This window comes from Prionailurus viverrinus, chromosome D4 (genome assembly GCF_022837055.1).
Source record: "Prionailurus viverrinus isolate Anna chromosome D4, UM_Priviv_1.0, whole genome shotgun sequence".
NCBI classification, from domain to species: domain Eukaryota; kingdom Metazoa; phylum Chordata; class Mammalia; order Carnivora; family Felidae; genus Prionailurus; species Prionailurus viverrinus.
In genome coordinates this window covers 9198154-9219980 of record NC_062573.1, presented here as the reverse complement: position 1 = coordinate 9219980, position 21827 = coordinate 9198154, and the positions used below count along the sequence as shown (strand labels likewise).

The window sequence follows — 21827 nt, the reverse complement described above, 5'->3', positions numbered from 1 at the left end:
GAGAAAGTATACCATGTGCATTGACTTAGAATGCTTACAATTACATCTGATATTGAAAAGGAATATATGACCTTACATTTGTAACTAAAGGCTCTGATAATGATTTGGAGAGAGAACAGATATTGAGAAAGGAGAGCTCCTTCTAGGTTCTTGAGGTTGACAGGGCTAGAACCACTGATAACATTTAGTTTTCAGGAAGAGAGTGATCTCCACTCAACCGGAGTTCCTTATACAATCCAAGGATTTGAGTAGATCCTCAATTGGAAAAATGCTCATACATGAGATGGTACTGACTTAAGAAAAAATATATATTATAATGTAATATAATGCAATATAATATATAATATAGTATATATTACATATGTGTCTATCTATCTATCATCTATCTATCTATCTATCTATCAAGAGAGAACATAACTGTGTGAGTTTGTATCCTATTAGTTTAAATGTCATGGGGGTAATTCTTGATTCTTTATTGGAAAGATTATGCTAGACAACCTTTCACTTAGTGATAGTAGAGAAGGAACCATAATCATGGTCGGTGTTGAAAACCTTGTGGAATAACTTTAGGTACAATTCCTCATCTCTGAAGGTTGAAGTGTTACAGATTTTTAATGACCCTTTTAGTGTTCAGAGTCTATGGTTCTATGAGTCCACTCTTGTCTCACTTTCTCTGCTAAATTTACCATCTTTAACACTAAAGATGTATTTTGCCTTAAAGTCTTTTTCAACTGTTATTAACAATGCTGCATCAGCTTTTTAGTTAATATTTGTCTAGCATATCTTTGTTCTTTTATTTTCAAACTTTCTTTCTTTTAAACTTTATTATTTTAACATATAACATGTAGTCTGACCACCTCTTTTTACTTGTCAGTTTTATCCAATTACATTTATTGTGAATATCTGTATGGTAAGTTTTGTTATTATGTCTATGTGTCTACCAATTTTAATGATTCCTTTTTCTCCCTTTCTGCCTTAATTTTAATTTTTTTATTTGTCCCTATTAATTTGAACATTATACAACCTATAGCTATTATTTTAGGGGTTAATCGCTCCACACTTTTAACTTTATGGTCCCTTCCCTTGATCACTTATCACTACATATTGGATCCATATTATTCTCACTTTCTTTCGACAGAACAGAAAACAGGAGAAAATATTTGCCATTGAGAAAATTTTACCAGCATAGAAAACCCAATAAGATACTTTACATTTAAAATTATATTCTTAGACCTGAATAATCCCAAAGCCTCTTTTCTTTCATTGTGTCCATGTGTTTTACTTCCAATCTCTTCCACTTTGTGATGTGTAGTCTCTGTGCAAATATGATTTTAATCATTGAAGGGAGCCTTGCTGTTAGTATGACCTCTTCTTGCCCTCCTCTTTGAAGGGGGCAGATATGCCAGGGTCCAGAATTTTCCAATGATTTTATTTGATGGCTAATTAATGGCTTTCTGTGGTTTCCATGGAAATGCCACGCTTTGCTGCCAGGCCTTATCCAAATGGGCATTCTATCCACCCTTTTGCCTTAGCATCAGCATATTAATCAGACACCATAGGTCCTTGGTTGCTGCATCAAATTGGTAAGACACTAATTGAATTAAAATCTCACTTGAAGGCTTCAGGCTTCTCTTCCTCCCAGCTGGAGAGGAACCTTGTTAGCTCAAAGGGCCAGACCCATCCAGGAGACAGTGGAAAATCCACAGAACTCTGTGTCCTTTTATAGCAAAGTATTTTTCATTTGCCTTGGAATAAATATTTTGATGTCTGCATCTTTCTCGCCCCTTGAAAATCTATTTCCCTGACCTTTCCAATCACTGGACATTGTTGTATTCTCTTTGTAATATGAAGTGAAGCCGTTGGTATTTTCAAGGTGAAGGAAAGAGGATTTTCTTGCACATACGAAGTGGTAAAGTCAGGCGAAGAACTCAAGTGGAAAGCCCTAACTGAATTATGATAAGGATTTGGTGGCACAATGCCTATGAAGTACAGGGGTTAGTATAGCATGAGTCTTTGAACTACTTGGAAGGTAGAGATGAAAGGAAAAAGGAAGAGAGGCAACTGAGAGATGGTCAGTCTTAAATTCATTTTTCAGGTCATGAAGTTCGTGGATGATGGTTTCAACTTCTCATACAGAGTTAAAATCCTCACTGGCCTTGTTAGGCTTACCATTTAAAATGACACCTTTCTAAAGCTGTTAACAGACCCTCAAATATACTGTGCATATTTGTACCATTTATACCTTTGTGGTTTTGCCCTCTGTTCCTTTGGCCCTTGTGCTCCTGCTATTTGCCCAAGTCTGATTCACTTCAACACTCAGAATAAATATGCCCATATAAAATGTCTTTGCCAACCCCATTAACGAGAAAATTATTTCTTTAGGGCTCCTCTCTGTGTGTCTGACCCCACAATAGCACTCACTCATCATGGTGTACTGTAATTATTGTTTATTCTTTAAATTGATTCGTAAGTCTGTATTTTTCATTAATTTGTGAGTGGCACAAAAGTATAGACCATGTCTTTACGAATTTTTGTTTCTCTGACATGCCCCGCTCATATAATAGGCACTGGAGAGATGTTTGATGATCTGCTGACTTTCTGCAAAATCTTGTGCTTGATGAATAGCTGCTATGTGATCTCTGGCATGAAAGAATTTCCAATCTAAATGAATCCTGAATCTTCAAAATTTAAGGTCCAAAAAAACTATGTTCATGTGAAGTGCGTGTTAGTGTTAAAGTTGGTATCAGAATATATGCTAATTCATACTAAAAACTGGAACATTAAAGTTGGAATTTACCATTACAAAAAAATAGTAATAAAATAAAAAGACTTACTCCCTCCTTCCCACCCACCCACCCCCAGCAATACACACACACGTACATACACATACATACTAGGTAATTGTTATGCACTGAAGCCCTCTCCTTCTTTCCTCTTAAACTATATTGGGGATGATGTTCCCTTTGAGTCATATTATCACAGACTCGGCTGACACTTGAGACAGGTCTTTCTATTTAATCTAGGACAGCATTAACTTGAGAGAGAGAAATGCACATTCCAGAACTAGAACCAGTGAGTAGAAGGTATGTAAAAGCTGGCCAAGGTATAGAAGAACTATCTAATAATTAGATCTGTCTCATAACACAAAATGGAATGAATCTTATTGTTGCCTTTCAGTAAAAGAGGAATGCAAGGAATGTAGAAGATAGAACCAATTGGTTTCCTATCCTGGAAATGGTCCAGGCGGTGAACAGCAGCTATCTCCCCAAGACGGCAGAGAGGAGATTCGCACTCTGCGCACATGTTTAGACCAGAGGGATTCCATTTTCTCTTCTGACCCTGAAATTTGTGATCCTGTTCCTCTGACAATACAGAAATGAAGATTCAGATGCTCTGAAGCACCTCTAGAAAGTACCACTGCAGCAAAAAAGATAAACATAGAGATCCTGAATACTACGAAGGGATATCTGCCCAAATCCTCTGCAGGAGTGCTTTGAAATGAGTTTTCTTTCTTGAGTTTCTCCTTTCAATTTTGCTCCGAAGTCCCAAAATAAGGCTTCTCACTTTCATAGATGCCAGAGAAATGGCAGTGTTAGTTTGTGCATGCGTGTGTGTGAGTGTATGTTCTGAGTTAATGAAAGGATCATTTTTTAGCGACTTGGGGGAGGTGCCTGGCAGAGGACTGAAGTGAGGAATGCAACTTCAGAACCTACCCCGTTTTAGTCTATTGTGGTTATTGATTTGTATTTAAATGAAATTTTAATATGCAAAGCACTTCTAGGAAATCTGACACCATGTCTTTTTGGAAAAAGTAGGTGAAAGGAGTCTCCATTAAAAAAAAGGGAAAAAAAAGCTATCAAAACAACCTGAGACTGAAAAACATTCCGTCCTGTGGCAGTGTAGCTGGAAGAGAAAAACCAGAAAAGAGGCCAGAGGAATTTAGAAAAAGGAGCATTGCCAAGGGGCTCAGAAGGCAGAGTTCAAATCCTTCTTCAGGCAGCAACCGTGGGTTACTGGGCGTGCCATTTCTCCCCACGCCTGTTTCACAAGCTAAATCAAGGAGTGTGACAGCTGATGTATAAAGTTCCTTATTGTGTTAACACCCTGTGATGAGGCTTATGCTTCTCCCCCTAAGCCCACCTGTTGTCCCCCTTCAATTAGCTTCAGTTCATTCCGAATGAAAGAAGCTCTACGGGTAAGATAGCACTGTCGCCCCCGTGCAAGAAGGAGTCGAAAGAACCACAAGGAATTAGGCATAAAGAGGGAAGAAATCATAACCCAAGAAATATCTTTATGTATGTCCATTTCCTCCCACAAGGAAAAATGGCAGTGTCGGTTGTACATTACATATATCTCTCTTTCTTTTTAGTGTTTAATCTTAGCACCTGCACAGCAGAGATCTTTGCAATTCATTGCATATGCTCTCCCCGTTCTCCCCCCACAATACAGCACCTGAGGCCTAAGAAGCAACCCCTCCAAGCTCCTCCAAAGGCTGAGACCCTTCTTCATGACAGAGTATAGAAATAACAAACATGCCCAACGGTTTTATACAGTTGCTAGAACGTTTTAGTTTCCAACGAATGCAGACTCTTCCTCCTTTTCTTTGAATTATGAATTACATTTTACAAATTGTTGTTTGTGTTGCTTTGCTTTGCTTTGTTCTGTTATGTGTGTACAACAAAAGGGAAAGCCCGTGGCAAGGAGTCCCCAGGTTAACAGAGTTTGGCCGTCATCTGGTCCGACTGTTTGAGGATCTCGGTGTTGTAGAGGTCCAAGGCGTGGTTCACCCTGATGATCTCGCTGTTGGTCAGTTTCAGGCGGTGCTTGAGCATACAGGAGAACAAGTCCAGCTGGGGTTTCCCCGGGGCCACAGGAGGGGCCAGGCGGTTGATTCGGTCCCGAATATCCAACAAGAGGAGCATCACGGACGAAGAAGAATAGAACTGGCCGCCTTGCGTGTAGGACTGGTTGACCTGTTGCACGGCGCTGCGAAGGAGGTCGGCGTTGAAGCGCAGGCTGTACCCGAACACCTGCACGTCGGAGATCTTGATGTAGAACTGCCTCTTGGAGGGATCGGACAGGTCCACCGGGCCCTGGCCGGTCTCATTACGCAGTAGGGTAGGTAGCCGAGTCCGACTACGTAGGTAGATGTGGACCGTCTCGAAAAACGTTTTCCACCGATTGCCCAGCAAGAGAGTCCAGTTGTAGCACTGGCTGTTTTGGAGACGAATCTTCTCCCAGCGCGGGTAGCCAAATTCCCCGAAGGGCATGTTCCAGCCCTCCGAGTGGCTCCCGCTGAAGGGGTTGACGTAGACAAAGAACATGGGGTCCAGGCTGCTGTTGCGCATCTGGCAGATGCGCATGGACATGCCGATCACCATGTGGATGAAGTCCATGCGGTTCTTGTTGCTCTTGAGCGTGAGGGACAGGCGCTTGCGCCACCGGGGATCGAAGAAGGTGTCGAGGCGGATCTCGTTGCTGATGAAGGTGGTGTGCACGTAGAGGCGCGAGTCCATCTTCTGCAGCAGGTACTTCAGCTCCAGGTCCTGGAAATCCAGGTCGGTCTCGAAGCTGATGAACTGCTCGCTGCGCTCCGAGTCCACGTTCTGCGGTTCGCAGCGGCCCCGGTACAGCTTGTAGCCCTTGTTGCAGGAGCCGCACAGGGAGATGTTGGCCAGGCTACACATGGCGCAGCTGTTGTTCCCTCCTATGATGCAGGGGATGGGGCGCTGGCACAGCGTGGTGCTACCGTGGCACACGCAGCTCCTCTGGCTCTCCAGGAAGGTTCCCCAAAACCCGTTCTCATTGCAGTAGAGGAGCGACTGGACCCTTGCAAGCCATTGCTGAATTGTCCTGGGGGGGGGGGGGGGGGGGGTGGGCGGAAGGAAAATGGAGATCATTAGCCACCAGGGGGCGGGCTGGTCACGGTGACCCAACTGAGTAGGCAAAGTGCAGGTGCGCAAAAGATGAAGGGACGGGGTAGGACGGTTATGGTAAGAAGGGCTCTGAATATACACTGGAGTCCCTTGTGATGCCACCGACCCGCTGAATAACACTGCACCCCTCCAATGGTCAGTGTCCTCATCTGTGAGGTGAAGGGGCTGGAGTAAGTGTGCTTTGGGGTCCTTCCAGCTCCAGGATTCCATCGCCCTGTAGCCCCAAAGAAGTTTGACCCAAGAAACTAGTGTCTGAACTCCAACATCCCTGCCAGATGACCACAGATTTTAAAAATCAGCAAACAGGGGAGCACCTAGAGGCTAGTACATTTCACCTGAATCTCCTGTTTCAACCTTCTTCCCAGATTCCTCCCAGGAGGTTACATAATGGCCAACGACTTCAACTTCAACCAAAACCAAATTATATTTTATATTGTCCTAGAGATCGTCTGGTGTGTCCACCCTGGTGATCTTACGTGATCCTCACATGTAAGAAAGATGTTATTTGCCCCATTTTTTCCCCGAGCTCCAAATTCTCAAGTCAGTGGAACTCCCGTCACAACATGTACCTGTAGGTCCCCCTCCCCACAGCCCCTCGATGCTTTTGAAACGCTACCCCCGCCCTGTCCCTGGGGTTCCGGCCACTGAAACATTCTGATGGAGGCGGATACTAGATCAGATAGGAAGCAGCAGAGGAATGAGGAGAAATACGGAAGGCAGTCAGCTTGGTAGCCTCTCGTCTTTCCTCATTTCTGCACAAGTCATTTCCCGCTGTCTTCCGTGCAATGAATAATCCCTTACCTGTGCCTGGCACTTTTTACCCTGAACAGGGCACACTCCCATTTTCTCACTTGAACCTCACAGCAACACCCTGAAAATAGCTTGGGATGTGAGGCCAGTTGGGAGATTGATGAAAATCCTGGCTCCTCCACTTTCCCGGTGCCGGGCAGTTTCCTCTACCTTCCTAATCGTCATTACCACATGAGGCTGTGCTGAGGATTACCTGAATTTTGATGTGAAGGCTTATCCCCAAACCTGCTAGGTATCGAGGACTCGATAAAAGTTAGTTCTTCTTATTCTTGCAAAGGGACTCTCGGCTCCATTTTAGAGATGCCAGAGAGAAGCTCAGCGGTCGGAATGATGGACTCAATGTCATACACCCAGTGAGCGGAGAAGTCTCCTGGCTCATAGCTATTGGTTTTTAAAATATATGTCAAGCAAGAGTCAAGAAAGCCTTTCTTAAGGTTGCAGTGTGCTGTGGTCATGCGGATGGTGACAATGACGGTGGTGGCAGTGGCTCATGCCCCCCATTTTAGGAAACCGGAAAGAGAAGCCCTCTTGAATCAGACTGCCTGTGCAAGGAAATGTCAGCAATCCATCAACTGTCTCACTTCCACTGTGCCGCCGTGGTCGCTGAGCCCAAGAGCCACGAGGGAGAGAGTAGAACCCGATGTTGACAAAGCATGTGTGTTGGCCCAAGAGGAGCTGAGTTCCAAACTCAGTTCTGTAACCAGGAACAAGTCACTTTGTGTCTCTAAACCCCAGTATCCATATCTAAAATGAGAATCATAAAGCCCATCTTAGGCAACGGGTGAGAGGATTGAGGGAGATAATATGGTTAAAGCATTTAGCACAGAGCCTGGCATAGATCAATTATTGAAACAGGTAATAATAGTAAGCACTCTTCTCCCAGAGAATAAGCTATTCCTTTGAAGGTATTGAGACACTCTCAGGGATTTCACTATCTCTCTGGAGTCTGAGGGGAGCCATTTTGTTCTGTGGGACATTTGAAAATGGATAGTGTTGAAACGGCTTCCCAGAATGCTCTGCCTGAAGCAAGTTGCTTATCAGCCGAGAGAAAATGGAGGAATAATTAGTGCGCTCCTCAAAGCCGCTCTGCCTTTTACATCCACAGAGCCACCCAGTCCTGGCAATAAAATCTCCCTGGTCACATTCAAAAGACCGTACTGGAGACCCCCGCTTCCCCTGTCAGTTTCCCCTCCAGGCTTGAGGGCTTCAGAGGGGAGATCCGTCCTTCCCTGAGCATCTCACCCCCGAGCTCGGCGCCCCAAAGGTTTGCGGGATGAATGTTCGCTGAATGAATGAACGCACAAAATCAGTATTTTTCTCGTATTCTCCATTAAAAAACCAAAAAGCAAACCCCAACTTCTCTTCTCCCCTCTGGACTGCGGTATTAGTTTCCGATCCCGTCCACCCACACAGCTCCAGCCCTCCCCAGTGTCTGCTTCACGAGACCAATCCTATTACAGCCTGGAGAACAGCAGCAGGCCCAGCCTTCAGGAAACGGAGCTGGAATGATAATGAGCTTTGCGGCTCCCACCTCCCAAACCAGAACATTGACTGAATATTGGCTATGAGTCATCTGATATTTTTGTGAGCTGCAGGGGCCCGCCACACGTCTCTGATTGCACGGTTCCATCTGACGAGAGCGTCATTCCAAAATGCCTCTTTCAAATGGCCCACACTTGCCCCTGTCACTCCCTCTCCAAGTGACAGGACAGTACCCCATTTAGAGCTCCTCTGTTCCCATCTGCAAGGCATTCTATAACCCCGCAGAGCGCCCCCTTTCTCGTGTCCCATCATTGGGACCCTTTGTCAGCCCCGCAGCCCTCACCCCTTGAATCAATGCCTCATTGTGGCTGAGCCCTCAGAATCCTCGGTGGGGGAAATAAAAAGATGAAAGTCCCTGGTGATGCTGCAAAGAGCGAAGGGGCTAGCGGCGAATTAGGATTCCAGCCCTGTCGAGCAGGAGGGATTGGGGACAGAGGCCCTCTGAGGCGCATCAGTGAGCTGCCTGGCACCTGCATCTCCTGACCTCAGAATAATCGTGAGGTTGTGGGCCGTATCAAAGAAGGCATTAATGATACAGCCAGAGGACTTAAAGCGGGGCCGCGTGCGTGTGTGGGGGGGGGGTGGGGTGGGGTGGGCAGGGAGCGCGAGGCCCAGGGCAGGAGGAAAGAGAACGCGGAGGAGGGAGGTGGAGCACGAGGAAGGCTGGCAAGAGAAGAGCCGGTCTCCTTGCTGGAGACCTTGGGGGAGACGGGGGAGGCCGACCTAGAGGAGAGGACGAGACAACGTGGGAGCAGGGCACTGGAGAGGGCCACCGCGAGGGGACGAAATCAGAGAGGGGAGGACAGAAATGAAGCCGCTCGGCTCAGGGAACGCGGACGCCGGATAGGCCTTCAGAGGGCGATTTGGCCCTTTCTGGGAAGCGGAGGCTGGGTGTCACAGACAGGACGCAACGTTACTGGTGACAACCCTGACTTCCCAGCTCGGCCAACTTTTCTTTTGCTTTCCAGGACCTCCTTCTGTGGGGAAGAGCAAAACCAGAATGAGCTCATTCCAGGGTTTTGTGTGTTTGTGCCGGACGCAAGCAGCTTCCCACAATGAGGACTCTGCCTCGGTCAAGGCCCATCTCCTACACCATCGGCAACCAGTGCTCTGGGCAGCGATGAGTGAGTGGTATTCAGAAATTGGGCAATGCTCCACTGCGCGTGGCACCCCGAACCAGCCACGGGGATCGGCGGCTTACAACCATTGAGCACTCACTGTATACCAGGCACTGGGCTGCAGGCTCACACACGCCATCTGACTGAGTCACAGATGGAGATACTGAGCCCTGGAGGAGCGAGACGCCCGTCTGAGACCCAGAGCTACTCCGGGTTCACACTCCACGCTCTCTAACCCCAGAGGCACCACGCTTGGTGCTGCGTACTAGAATGTAACATTATGACGGTGAGGCAAGGAGAAGGAGGAAACAGGCCACGAGAAGAGAAATAGATTGAAATCATGGAAAAATACTGCAAGTTTGAGTGTGTGAAGGGCCTATTATCACATTCCCCGCTTCCTCTGGACCTGCCAGGATCCCTCTCCTCCATTCACAGATAATTGGAGCTCACCGACAAGTGTTCGGGGAGAGGCTAGGGACCAGGGGTAGGAGGGACTGTGATCTATAAATACCATTTCCCAGGCTAGCTGGTGACAGCCTGCCTCAACCCTGGCAACAGAGGAGTGGCTTAATAGGCCGGTTCCAGAGGGAGGGTCTCACAAAGGGCTGACACAGCCCCACCGCAAGGCAGTCAGCGTGAGGCAACGGGGACCAAGTTTTAAAAGGCTTTTCTGTCCCTGGGGATCCAGAACATCTTCCACTTGCAGCCAAAGATGAACTCCAATACATCCAAATCAGCATCTTTCTGTTGGATGGGATTTCAATTCATCTGACGGGGAGAGGAGGGGTGCTGAGGGGAGGGAGGAGAGGAGGAAGGAGGTGAGGGCAGAAGCCTGCATTTTTATTTTTAAAGCCCGAAAACCTTGGCCCCTGATTGGTGCGCTCCCTCCGAGGGCCACGTGCAGCAGCTTGGACCACAGAAGCAGAAAACCTCCGAGAAGAAGACTGGGAAATGTTCAGCCCATCCCCCTCACGTGTAGACCTGAATGCTGAGGCTTTGCTGCTTAGGTGAAGCGAAGGATCAGTGTCTCCTGAGTGCTTTCTACATTGTGGCTGTTATCCCTCTATCCTCACGTCAACCCCCTGAGTTAGGACTCCTTTGTGATTTTTCCTTCTACTGAGAGGACGCCGAAGGCCAGAGAGGGACGGCGACTTTCCCATGGTCACACAGCATGGATGTAACAGACCAGAGTTCAGGATTTCTGGATCCAAACCCAGTGTTCCCCTCCAGTCCCCGCTGTGCTTTCCTTACTCTTGACAACCCAGACCCGAGGAGAAGCTAGGCTCCAGGCCATGCTCCCCTGCAGGCCCCTGTCTTTGCCTCAGCCAGGATTTTCTGGCGACCTGACAGGTCTCCCAGTGACACAGCTGGAGTCGCTCGTCATTTGGAGGACAGAGGCTATGCCACCCAGGGCTTCCCATCACTGGCTTCAAAGACACACATCTCCCTTTCAGAACCACCCGGGTGGGGAGCCCAGGCTGGGATTCCTAATTCAAGCAAACTCCCCGCTGATTTTAATTGGAGGTTTTGCCTAAGACAGGAATGCAGTGCCAGGCCAGTGGCATTTTAGGGAAGATCACACAAACTGAGTGCCAAGGAGAGAGGGGGGAGAAACAGATCTAGGCTAAAATAGAAAACTATAATCCATAATTCCCGTTTGCCTACCAGGAGTGTTTATTTAAAAGCGGAGAGGAAATGAAAAAAAAAATGAAATTGGAGCTCTGAATTATTCTTTTATTTATGCCCTGTGCTTCTTCCTTGGCATTTCTTTGACATTGTAATGGGTGTCTGAGTAATTCAGTGATACGCCACAAAACGTACACTCTGTAGATCGTACTCTAGACCGGGAAGGCAAAAACAGTTGTTTCTAGGCTTCTGATGATGCACTGTTTTTTGTTTTTTTGCCTTTTTTTTTTTTTTTGGTTGTGCTGCACATGACCGTGCGTGTGTGCACTTGCGTGCGTGTGCCTGTTAAAGGCAACGTGCTGATAACAATGAATATGTCAATGATGTCAGAATGTTTGGGGCTCAAGTGGAGGAAGCCTTGGCCTCTGGATGTGCTAGTGTGAATCATAACTGGCCATCAGACCGACTCTGTGTGCCTCATTTCCCCCAGAAAAATATTTAGCTTTTAATCCTTCATTCCCCTCTCTGACTTTCTGTCGTTGCCTTAAAAACCTGTGTTCCCTGCTTGTCTCGGTTTTTGAAATGACGTCAGAGCCTCATTGAATGGCTCACAGCAATAAGGAAGGAAAGACCAAAAGAAGAGTTTTGTAGTCCGTTGCCGCAGTGGAGATGCCTTCTAGTCCGGCATCGTGGAATAAGTGATCGGTCTTATTTGCAGAGGACAGAGGTAGAGGTTAGAAGGAGGAATGGGGAGAACAGCCATGTAGAAATCCACTAGAGTCTTTAAAATTAGGTTGTCAGGAGCTTAATTGGGGAGGATTATGAAACAATTTTTGCAATTACACAGATCTGTGTCTGGAAGGAGGTGACAGACAACATCAGCTGCATATTCAAACTCGGCATTTTGCTTTGGGGCATGGATGTGCTGGAGACAAGTGAAGGAGGGACCCGGGAGCCTCTCTGGAGGTGACGGAAAGGCTGAAGGCACAAGCAGTTCCGGGGGGCAGGGCTGCAAGAGCGGTTTATTGTTCCTGGCAGTAGCCAGGCACAGGAATGAGCGACTAAGACCCCAAGGCTAGAAAGTACAATCTTTTGTAATAATCGGGGCTAACGGGCTTCCATACAGTCATGAAGTACACTAAGGGTCATCTACATCAACGAGGGGTGCAGTGGGGGGGAGTGATCACAGGTGCACGAGCCAGCTGGCTAAAACACATCCTGGGCCCTGTTCTACCACTATTTGCCCTTGGATACTTGACCTTGCTATGTGACCTTGGATAAGTCCCCTCACCTCGTGGATTCTCCCTTTCCTTGTCTGTCAAACGGGGCAGGTGACACGTACCGTGACTTCAGAACCAGGATCAGATACGCCTGGGAGGTTTTCAGTGAAAGGAAGTGATGACTAACCATTCGCCCTTATTGTTACTGAGGGCAAGAAACAACCGGCTGCGGTTTATAAATGCTCTGGGTAAAAATATCGCTCTCAGTTACTAGTTGATTGTAGCTTAGTACCCTAGTCTCTCTGGTTACTCACCCTCCACAGTCTTAATGAATGCTGTCACCATGATGTTTGAAGAGAGAGCAAGACATCGGCTTTGGAGTCAGAAAAAGATTGGGTATTGAATCATAGCTCCGCTACTCATTATTTAACCTTCAGCTAATTGCTTGTCCTTCCAAAGCTTCCGTTTTCTCAGCTACAGAATGGAGTAATAACATGGTACGTTTGAGAACCAGGTAAGCTACTATATATAAAGCTTCCGACATATTGTAGGTGTGCACTGTCTCTCATGAAAACAAACTATTGTGTCCGTCTGGCTCACACAGAAAACGGTCCCTTCGAAGTAAGTAGTTACAGATTATAAACCCAGGGTCAGAATTCAATAAATGTCACTGGGTCAGCTGAATACTGATATAAAAACAGCAACAACAACAGAACATCTTCCTGACAATCTCTTATGTATCCGCAAACATAGAGAGATGAAGGACAGATCTAAAGGGGAAAAGTAAAATAATAGTAACAATACTACCAACATCAACAGAATGGCTTTTAGAAGAAGACATAGGGAAGCATTATTGTGATATTGGCGGAGACACAGATCGCTTAAAACAGCTCACCATAAAGGAAAAAATGATTAATGGGAGGGGGCTATATTACCATCAAATATACCCATCAAAAGATATCAAAGAATAAAAAGACAACCCTCAGTCAGAGAGTACATTTGCAATACCTCTAGCCAATCAAAGATTGTATTTATAATATACAGGTAACTCCTAAACTGGCTGGATGCTGGGCTAGTCTAAGGCACTTTATGCTGTCTAGGGTCTGCCCTTCCTTCCTGGGTCTCTTTCAATCAGAGTAGATGCAATTATCACAATTTTTATTTTTCTGGACAATGCACCCACTGTATAATGAATGTGATTTGCCCAAGAAAGAAAGAAAGAGAATAAAGAAAGAAAGAAAGAAGAAAAGAAAGAGAGAGAGAGAGAGAAAGAAAGAAAGAAAGAAAGAAACTATATAGCAGTAAGAAGAAATCTGATAACCAATAGGGAAAATAAGACAAATGATAGGAACAGGCATTTCATAGTAAAGGATATTCAGAAGACCAATAAGTACACACAATTCCACTTCATTAGTCATCAGGACAATGCCAATTAAAACTACAATGAGAGGGGCGCCTGGGTGGCTCAGTCAGTTAAGTGTCTGACTTGGGCTCAGGTCATGATCTCACGGTTTGTGAGTTGGAGCCCCACATCGGGCTCTCCACTCTAGGCGCAGGAAAAAAAAAAAAAGCTGCAATGAAATACATACCTCTTCAGCCGGATGGCTAAAATCAAATAAAGAATACAAATAAAAAAGATGGGGACCACCAAGTCTGAGCAAAAGGATGTGCCCCAAGTGACACTCTCCAATGCTAGTGGCAGAAGAGAAAAGTGGTTCAGCGAATTTGAAAACCGGAAAGTACCTACTAAAGGTAGATATTGGGTATGGAAAGGGGCAAAACCAAGCTGCGGTGAGTGTAGCGATGAGGAGTGGTTCCCCCAGAGAGCAGGCTGGCAGTGTCCAGGAGAGGACGTGGGCGGGTTCTGCAGTGTTGATAATGCCCTAATTTGTATCTGGGTGCTGCTGGGTACATGTGTGAACTCATCTTGTGAAAAGTAATCTTGCTGTACATCTGTGATACCTTCTCTTTCTCTGTGTCTTCCATACCTCAATAAAACATTTATTTCAAAAAAATTCCTTTAAAACATCCAGAATTATCCTATTAAGGCAGCCGTACTTTACATTTTTATTTCAATTTATTTAGAGAGACTCCTAATCAGGCTCCTCACTCAGGGTGCAGACCCACACAGGTCTCGATCTCACGAACCCTGAGGTCATGACCGCAGCTAAAATCAAGAGTCGACGCTTAACCGACTGAGCCACCCAGGCGCCCCTAAAGCTCTCCTGTTTGGGTCTCTAATTTGAGCGTCACAACTTTTCTGTGTTGTGGGCTGGGTTAAGAGGGTATCATGAATCTCACTTTCACGATAGGAAAAACCAGGCTCCGGGAGGAGACGTGACTTATTTTGCACGTCACCAGCGGGCTGTCACATTGCTGGGATTATAACTCACCCGTGTGTGAGCTTGCTGGCCAACTTGGAGGGCGGAAGTGGGGAGGTGGATTGGAATTGGCCCTGGAGGAGAAGAAAGAGCTATCCACGGATATTGTGACAACTTCATTCTATTTCTGACTCGGTCCTCTGAGCCTCTAGATTCTATTCCGAACAGGAAGCCACTTGTGAGCCCCAGGGAAGAAAGAAACAAAACAAAACAACTAAACTAAAACCAACAGAAAGGGTCTGAAGATGCCTATTTTCTTGCCTTACGTCAGCGGAGTGAGTCAAACTGCCCTACTTGCTGCAAATTCAGAGTGACAAACAGGGATGAGATTGGAGAGACGCCCAGCAGTGCTGGTTACAAGGAACTCTCTACATCACTCCTGGCGAAACCCAGCTGCCCGCACACATCTCCACACCCCTCACCCACGCGGTACACCCCTGGCTTGCCGTGGGGTTCTGCCTCACTGGCTGCCTGCTTTTTTTTTTACCCCCATAAATAGAAAAGCAACGCCAAAGATATCCTTAGCTAAACATTTCATCGCCCCATCGTTGGGACGGCACTTTGTACGCTTCTCTGACTGACAGTGAACTGCCCTGAGCCAGCCGGGGGTTATTTGTGGGTTTGCACCTCTTCTTTAATAGGACAATTTAATACACACTCAGAATAGGTCTTTGTCACCAAATTGCTCCCCTCCCCTCCCCCAGACACATACACATACACACAAAAATGAGTAGGTCAGGGACTATCCACATAGCAATTTGCTCCAGGGAGAGCTGTCTGTGGGTTTAGAGTGACAGATTTTCAGAATCCTGGGGCTGAATGATGCTTAGACAAGTCCTGGTCCATGGGAAGCAGAGTCCAGAGAGGTTATGTGACTTGTTTGAAGTCACACAAGTAGTACCTAGAAGCTCAGAGCCAGAATCATCCCCTTGAGGAAGAACCCCATACTTTGACAGAAACGTACACTCTTCACCTTCCCCCTACCTCTCCCAAAGGTAGCCTTTTACCTGGGGTGACTACGCACTGGGGAAGAGGAAATACTCACCCTTGTCAAGGATTACTGGACACTGGATCTGAACTGATACCGATTCCCAAAGACAAAAATGTCACTGTGGTCCACTAGGCAGAATAAGTGTTTGTGGAAGTCAGGTAATCAACAGAGTTTTAGCTTGGTCTTTCTTACAGTGGGTCCAGCGACGATTTCCTATAGTTATTTCCCTGATTCTAGAACACATACTTGGAATACTCGGTAACTTGGCAGAGTCCTCTTCCCACGTCAAATACCCACACTCTACATTTACCCAGCGAAGAATGAAATCATATTATGGAACATTCTCTGCCTTTAACCGGCTTCCAAGAAAACAAAACAAAACAACAAAACAACAAAACAACAGCAAAAAAAAATATATATATATATATATATATATGCACCTAAGTTGAAACACGTAGCAAGGGGCGGAAACCTTAAGATAAACACACTCAACAACCATCTTGATTGACAAAGGTTCTAAAGGGCAATTTTGTATTACAAAATGTTTCTTCACAAGGTCTCTAAAGAGTGCACTCTTTCTAGACTAAAATATATTACCCTGCAAAACTAAACAAAACCCACTATGTATGGCAGGTGGCTCACAGATCCACCTGTTTCAGAGACAGGAGATCTATGTTCCTTCCCTTGAACCTGGACCAATACAAGAAGGCAGAAGCAATTCACCCAGTGTACGGATTCTGATCTCAAGAGACTTGCAGCTTTGGGAAACTCCCTCTTGGAGCTCTGAGCTCTGAGACCACCTACAAGCAGTCTGACCACCCCACTGGAGTGGTCACATGGAGAAACGCGGGGCAGGGAGAGGTGTGCAGCTGAGCCCAGCCTCTGGCTGTCTCTTCCAAGGCACCAGACACACATGAGTGAAGCTTTCTTGGAACCTCCAGCCCGATCCAGCTGCCAGCTGAATACCAATTCAAGGGATTTCAAGTCAGCTCTACATGGAACAGAAGAATCACTCAGCCAATTCTGGCACAGATACCTGACCCATAGGTCTTGAGCATAATATGATGGTTGGTGCTTTAAAGTTTGGGTCAACTTGTTATTTAGCAATAGATATTGAAACTTCTATATACTGTGAGCCCCAAAGAGAACTCAGGAAATCTCTTCCCTATTCCATTACTACCAACCTATGTTACTGTACGAGGCAGAATTCTAAACATGTCCCCTCGTCCCCCGAGATTCCCAGCAGTAATCCCTAGGATCTGTGAAAATGGTAAAATATCTCTCCTCTGATTGTGGCCTGTTAACTTGGCACAGTTGACCTAAAAAATACGCAGATCATCTAGGCGTGCCTAATGTAACCACACGTGCCCCTTTACAAGCAGAATATTTTCTCTGGCAGGATTCACTGCACCTTTGCTCCTTTGAAGGTGCAGGCGGTCGGCGTACAGGGACTGGAGAGTGGACTCCAGGAGCTAAGAGCAAACCCTGGCCAGCAACCATCAAGGAAATGGTGACCTCAGTGCTCCAACCACCATGAAGCGAATTCCGCCAACAACCTGAATGAGCTTAGAAGCGGGTTCTGCCCCAGAACCCCCACGTCTGTATTCCTGCCTGTGAAGCACAGGCAGAGATCCAGCTATCCCACGCCCGGACTCCTGACCCAAGGACACTGGGACACAGTAAACGTCTATTGCTTTAAGCCTCTGGTATGGGCTACCCAACAATACCAAACTCATACAACTACTCTGACCGAGACTTGGTTTCATTTTACTCTTTAATAAAATGACAGGAATAAATTAGTTGTTAGGGTCCCTGATGGCTATGCTATTTTATGCATTTCATAATTTTATGTCATTTAACCTTCCTGAGCCTCTGATTCCTAAGGTAAAGTACGGGCGTGAGACTGGTCCTCTGCCAATTTTATTTTATGGGCTGGATTTCAAGCTTTCTGTGAGGTCCCCCTTGTTTCGTCGACTGCTCCACCACTCCCCTTTGCATAGTTCTTGCCACCTGGTAGGCACTCACTAAGCATCTGCCGAAGGAAGGAACAAACGGATGAGTACATGAAGATTCAGTGAAAATATTCATGTAAATATTCTTTGGCAAGAATAAAGGACAATGCCTACATAGAATGGCAGCAGAAGGATATTATTTCATAATGCCAGGCCAGTCGTTAATTTCTGTGAGCCTTAGTTTGCTTACCTGTAAGTGGGAGACTAATCATTGCTGTAGATCCCTGACAGGTTATTTAGGTATAAAGATCAGATCAAATCATTGATGTGAAAGCCCTCTGCAAAGCAAAATAACCTGTACAGAAGGTATTTGTCTTAGCTTACTTTTAAAGGTTAGGAATGTCCCCGAGCCTAATGGGGTAAATTTATTCTCTAATTATACCAGGAACTGAATACGTTCCTGCTGTTACTTTGGCTGCTGCTGGTTAGGACTCATGCCACCTCTCAGCAGGACTGGTACCTGCTGGGATACAAAGCCATTAGCATCTGCCTAAGCAGAAGGTGTGAGAAACTCAACTCCAAGAAGACAAGCTTCAAGATGAGGATCTGTTGACAGGAAGGATACCTGTGGTACCACACCAAACAATCTGGGTCACTGCCTCTTAATCTGGTGTAAGGCATTGATTTTGTAAGGTTGTGTATTAAGGGACCCCTCTCTTGAGAAAGTTCAAGAAAAAGGGGTTCGATGGCCAAAGAAGTTTGAAAAATATATACATATGACCCCACCTCGCTTTGCTTTTCTTTCTAATTGAACAGTTTTTAAACTTTTTCAACCAAACACATCACCTCCTTTCCCCCCACATCGCAATATCCTATAGGATTCACTCAGGGGGATTCATTTTTGCTTCGTTTCTAACAAGTGAGGTGATGGTGTACTTAGGCCATTGAGAGGAGCATTCTAATCCAAGGTTAGTGTGGTCCCCAGACCAACAACATCAGTATCATCTGCAACCCAGGAACCAACCCAGACCTGCTGAATCAGAAACCCTGGGGGTGGGGCCCAGAAACCCATGTTTGGAAAGCCCTCTAGGTGATCATGATGCCCACTCTAGTTTCAGAGCCACTGCTGTGATCCAGAGATCAGTGGTAAAGCTCATGACAACCCAGGGAAGAAATACTGAATCTTTTTACACCCGGGAGAAAAATTCCATCGATTCTCTAGCTCATATTTCAAATGGCTAGCAGAGATTTACTAAACCGTAGCATTCCTTCCAATTTTTTTTCCTCTCTACTCATCACCTAAATGATAATATACAAATTCCATAGTTAGGTATTCAATTTCTCCAGAGTTTCATCTCAACATATGGGTCTCATCTTTTTTTTTTAATGCTTATTTTTGACAGAGAGAGAGACAGAGAGACACAGGATGAGCGGGGGACGGGCAGAGAGAGAGGGAGACACGGAATCTGAAGCAGACTCCAGGCTCCCAGCTGTCAGCACAGAGCCAGACGCAGGGCACGAACTCACAGACCGTGAGATCATGACCTGAGCCGAAGTTCGACGCTCAACCGACTGAGCCACCCAGGCGCTCCCATATGGGTCTAGTCTAATCTTATTCAATAACAATTAAGACCAATACACTAAGAGTTAATGTTAACTGATCACCTACTATATGCTAAGAACACTGCATATATTGTCTTGGGTAATCTTTACAATAGCTCGGTGGGCGAAGTGCTGCTTTTGCCTTATTTTACAGATGATGGCACTTAAGACCAGAGACACTGAGCAAACAGCTCACCAGGACTTAACACCAGGCTGTCAGATTTAAAGCCTATGCACTCATGTCGATTTCTGCTCTCTCTCTATTTTCTGATTTCCCACTTCTGGATGAAATTAATCTTACAATTAAGATTACATACGTTATTTTATTTGCTGCTTTCCAGAACAGAAAACAATTCTCTGCCCCGAATGCAAAGCATCATCATCCTGCATCGTCCTAAAACTTCCATCTCAAAAGCTCCCTCCCTCACTTCAGTTTGGCAAGCGCTGACTGTGTAATTATGCACCAGGCACCTTTTCCGTCACCGTGAGGCGGAGGGATCGACTTGTCCCTGCCTTCATGGAATCTGTGGTCAAGAAGGGTAAGTCTGGGATGAAATACACCATTGCAAATGTGCCATGTGGGATGCAGTAAAGACATCCTGTAGGACAGCGCAAACTGGTCTAGTGCGTCAGGACATGCATCCTAAGAAGTGCGGTTTTGATCTGAAAAGTAAAGGACAGATAGAGTAATCCAGGCAAAGAGGCCAGGGGATTCTCCACTCTTCTCCAACGGGAACGAATTTCTCTCCCTTCTTACCTCTACTGCTACTCAAATTCTGTTTTCACAAAGGGAACTATAACAGAATCTATTTCATAGGCCCGCTGTAAGGATTCGATGAGTAAATATACGGAAGACACTTAAAACTGTGTCTGGTATATACGTTAACTGTTATGATCATTTTTCTCCTCACTATATGACCTTACACAAGTTGCCCCACTAACAGTGGAAAATTAGCTGGAATAAGTGCTTCTGTCTCAGGACGAGCTCGCGTAATTGGCCTCCATGTGAGTGACTCACCTCACAGTGACTCCCTCCCTTCCCTCAGACAAACGTGTGACACTCACGGCACACTGAATACTCACGACTCGCTGGTCTGTTCCCTCCAAGTAACACGCACGCTTGTTCCCACATCTGCTTCTGCCACTTGTATCTGCTATTATTGTATCACGGAATTAAAAGTCAAATCAATTAAAACATGAGCTGTCTTTTTCTGTGGAACCTAATTTGCATGCTGTGAACGAAATTCTAGAAAGACGTTTGCTGGCCAAAAAATGTCATCGATTTAACTGAAGGGGGAAGTACCTGAAAATGATTGGGACATGAACATCTACCACTGTTTAGATTGTCTTAACAGTCTTCGAGCTATTCCTCACTTTGAATAAACCAGAGTTGGAAATGTTATGCAATTACGGGCATGGTTTATGCAAGAAAGCCAGCAGAATGTCAAATCAAATATACCAACACCCTCAAAAAAGATTCTGGCCCTACTTCAAAAGGCTGGCCAAGGAATATGCATTTGGACGTTTTAAGTTAAAATAAAATGTGTTTATATATGTGCAGCATGTATATGCCTCTTAAGAGTCTCCATTTTAACTTAACTTTTTCAATTGACTGACACACTATTGGTCTCTAATTTTGTCTGATAAGGAGCCTTGTGCTTTGACACCTTACTATACGCAAAAAGTGACATACGTGATCTTTTACTGATTTTCCAACATTAGGCATGATTTTTATCTCCACCATACCCATTAGACAAATGAAGTTCAGAAACCTTAATACTGTGCCAAGTTTACATTGTTAGTAAATGTACCTTCTTCTTGGCCTGTTAGACTCCAGAGTCTGAAGTCTTAAGTACCTTTTTTTTTTAAGCTTTTTAAAAATGTTTATTTACTTATTTTTGAGAGAGAGAGAGGCAGAGAGGGAGAGACTGAATCTCAAGCAGGCTCCACACTGTCAGCACAGAGCCCAACAAGGGACTCGGACCCACAAACTGTGAGATCATGACCTGAGCCGAAATCAAGATTCAGATGGTTAACCAACTGAGCCACCCAGGCATCCCTGAAGTCGTAAGTATCTTAAATCCCATTGCCTGTTTACTATATTGTTATGTGTGGTCGGGCTTATGCTTTGTCTTCTCCAGTGGAAACATTCATTTCTTGGGGGCAAAAACAGAGTCTCCATCAAATATCTAGGGTTTGCCACCCCTGTGTTCTTGATTGTATTAATATTGTATCTGCACTTTTTTTTTTTTTTTTTGTAAGTTACAAAGAGTTTTCACATATATCCTATAAATTGCCTGGGACATTGACTCTATAGGGCAGCTATTCTTATTACTCTGACCATACAGATGAGGAAACAAAGGGCTTGGGTAGGTTTAGAGATTTTTGGAGGTCATGCATCTAATAAGTGGCAGAGCAGAGACTGTCAGTCTAATAAACTGAAATTGACTTCAGTTCAAATAAAATATAAGAAGTCCTATCCCTCTGCTCCCCTGCAGGAGTCTATGGAGATTAAATCCAGAGGGAAGTAAGTATAGGGTTCAGAGAGAAGAATCAAAACCAGCATGGATACTGAGGGTCATCATAGTAGGGATAACAATTATCTTGGTGGCCAGAGTCTTTCCATAGACACCAATTAAACACTATGTG

General features: G+C 45.4%; 1 protein-coding gene across 1 annotated transcript in view; it reads right to left on the bottom strand.

The window, feature by feature from the left end:
- Positions 1-4225: 4225 nt before the first annotated feature.
- Positions 4226-21827, bottom strand: part of BRINP1 (BMP/retinoic acid inducible neural specific 1) — a 175495-nt gene continuing 157893 nt past the window's right edge. The window contains exon 8 of the mRNA XM_047830438.1: positions 4226-5853. Within this exon, the coding sequence (XP_047686394.1) occupies positions 4713-5853 (1141 nt within the window). The 3' untranslated portion in view covers positions 4226-4712. The remainder of the gene's footprint in view (positions 5854-21827) is intronic.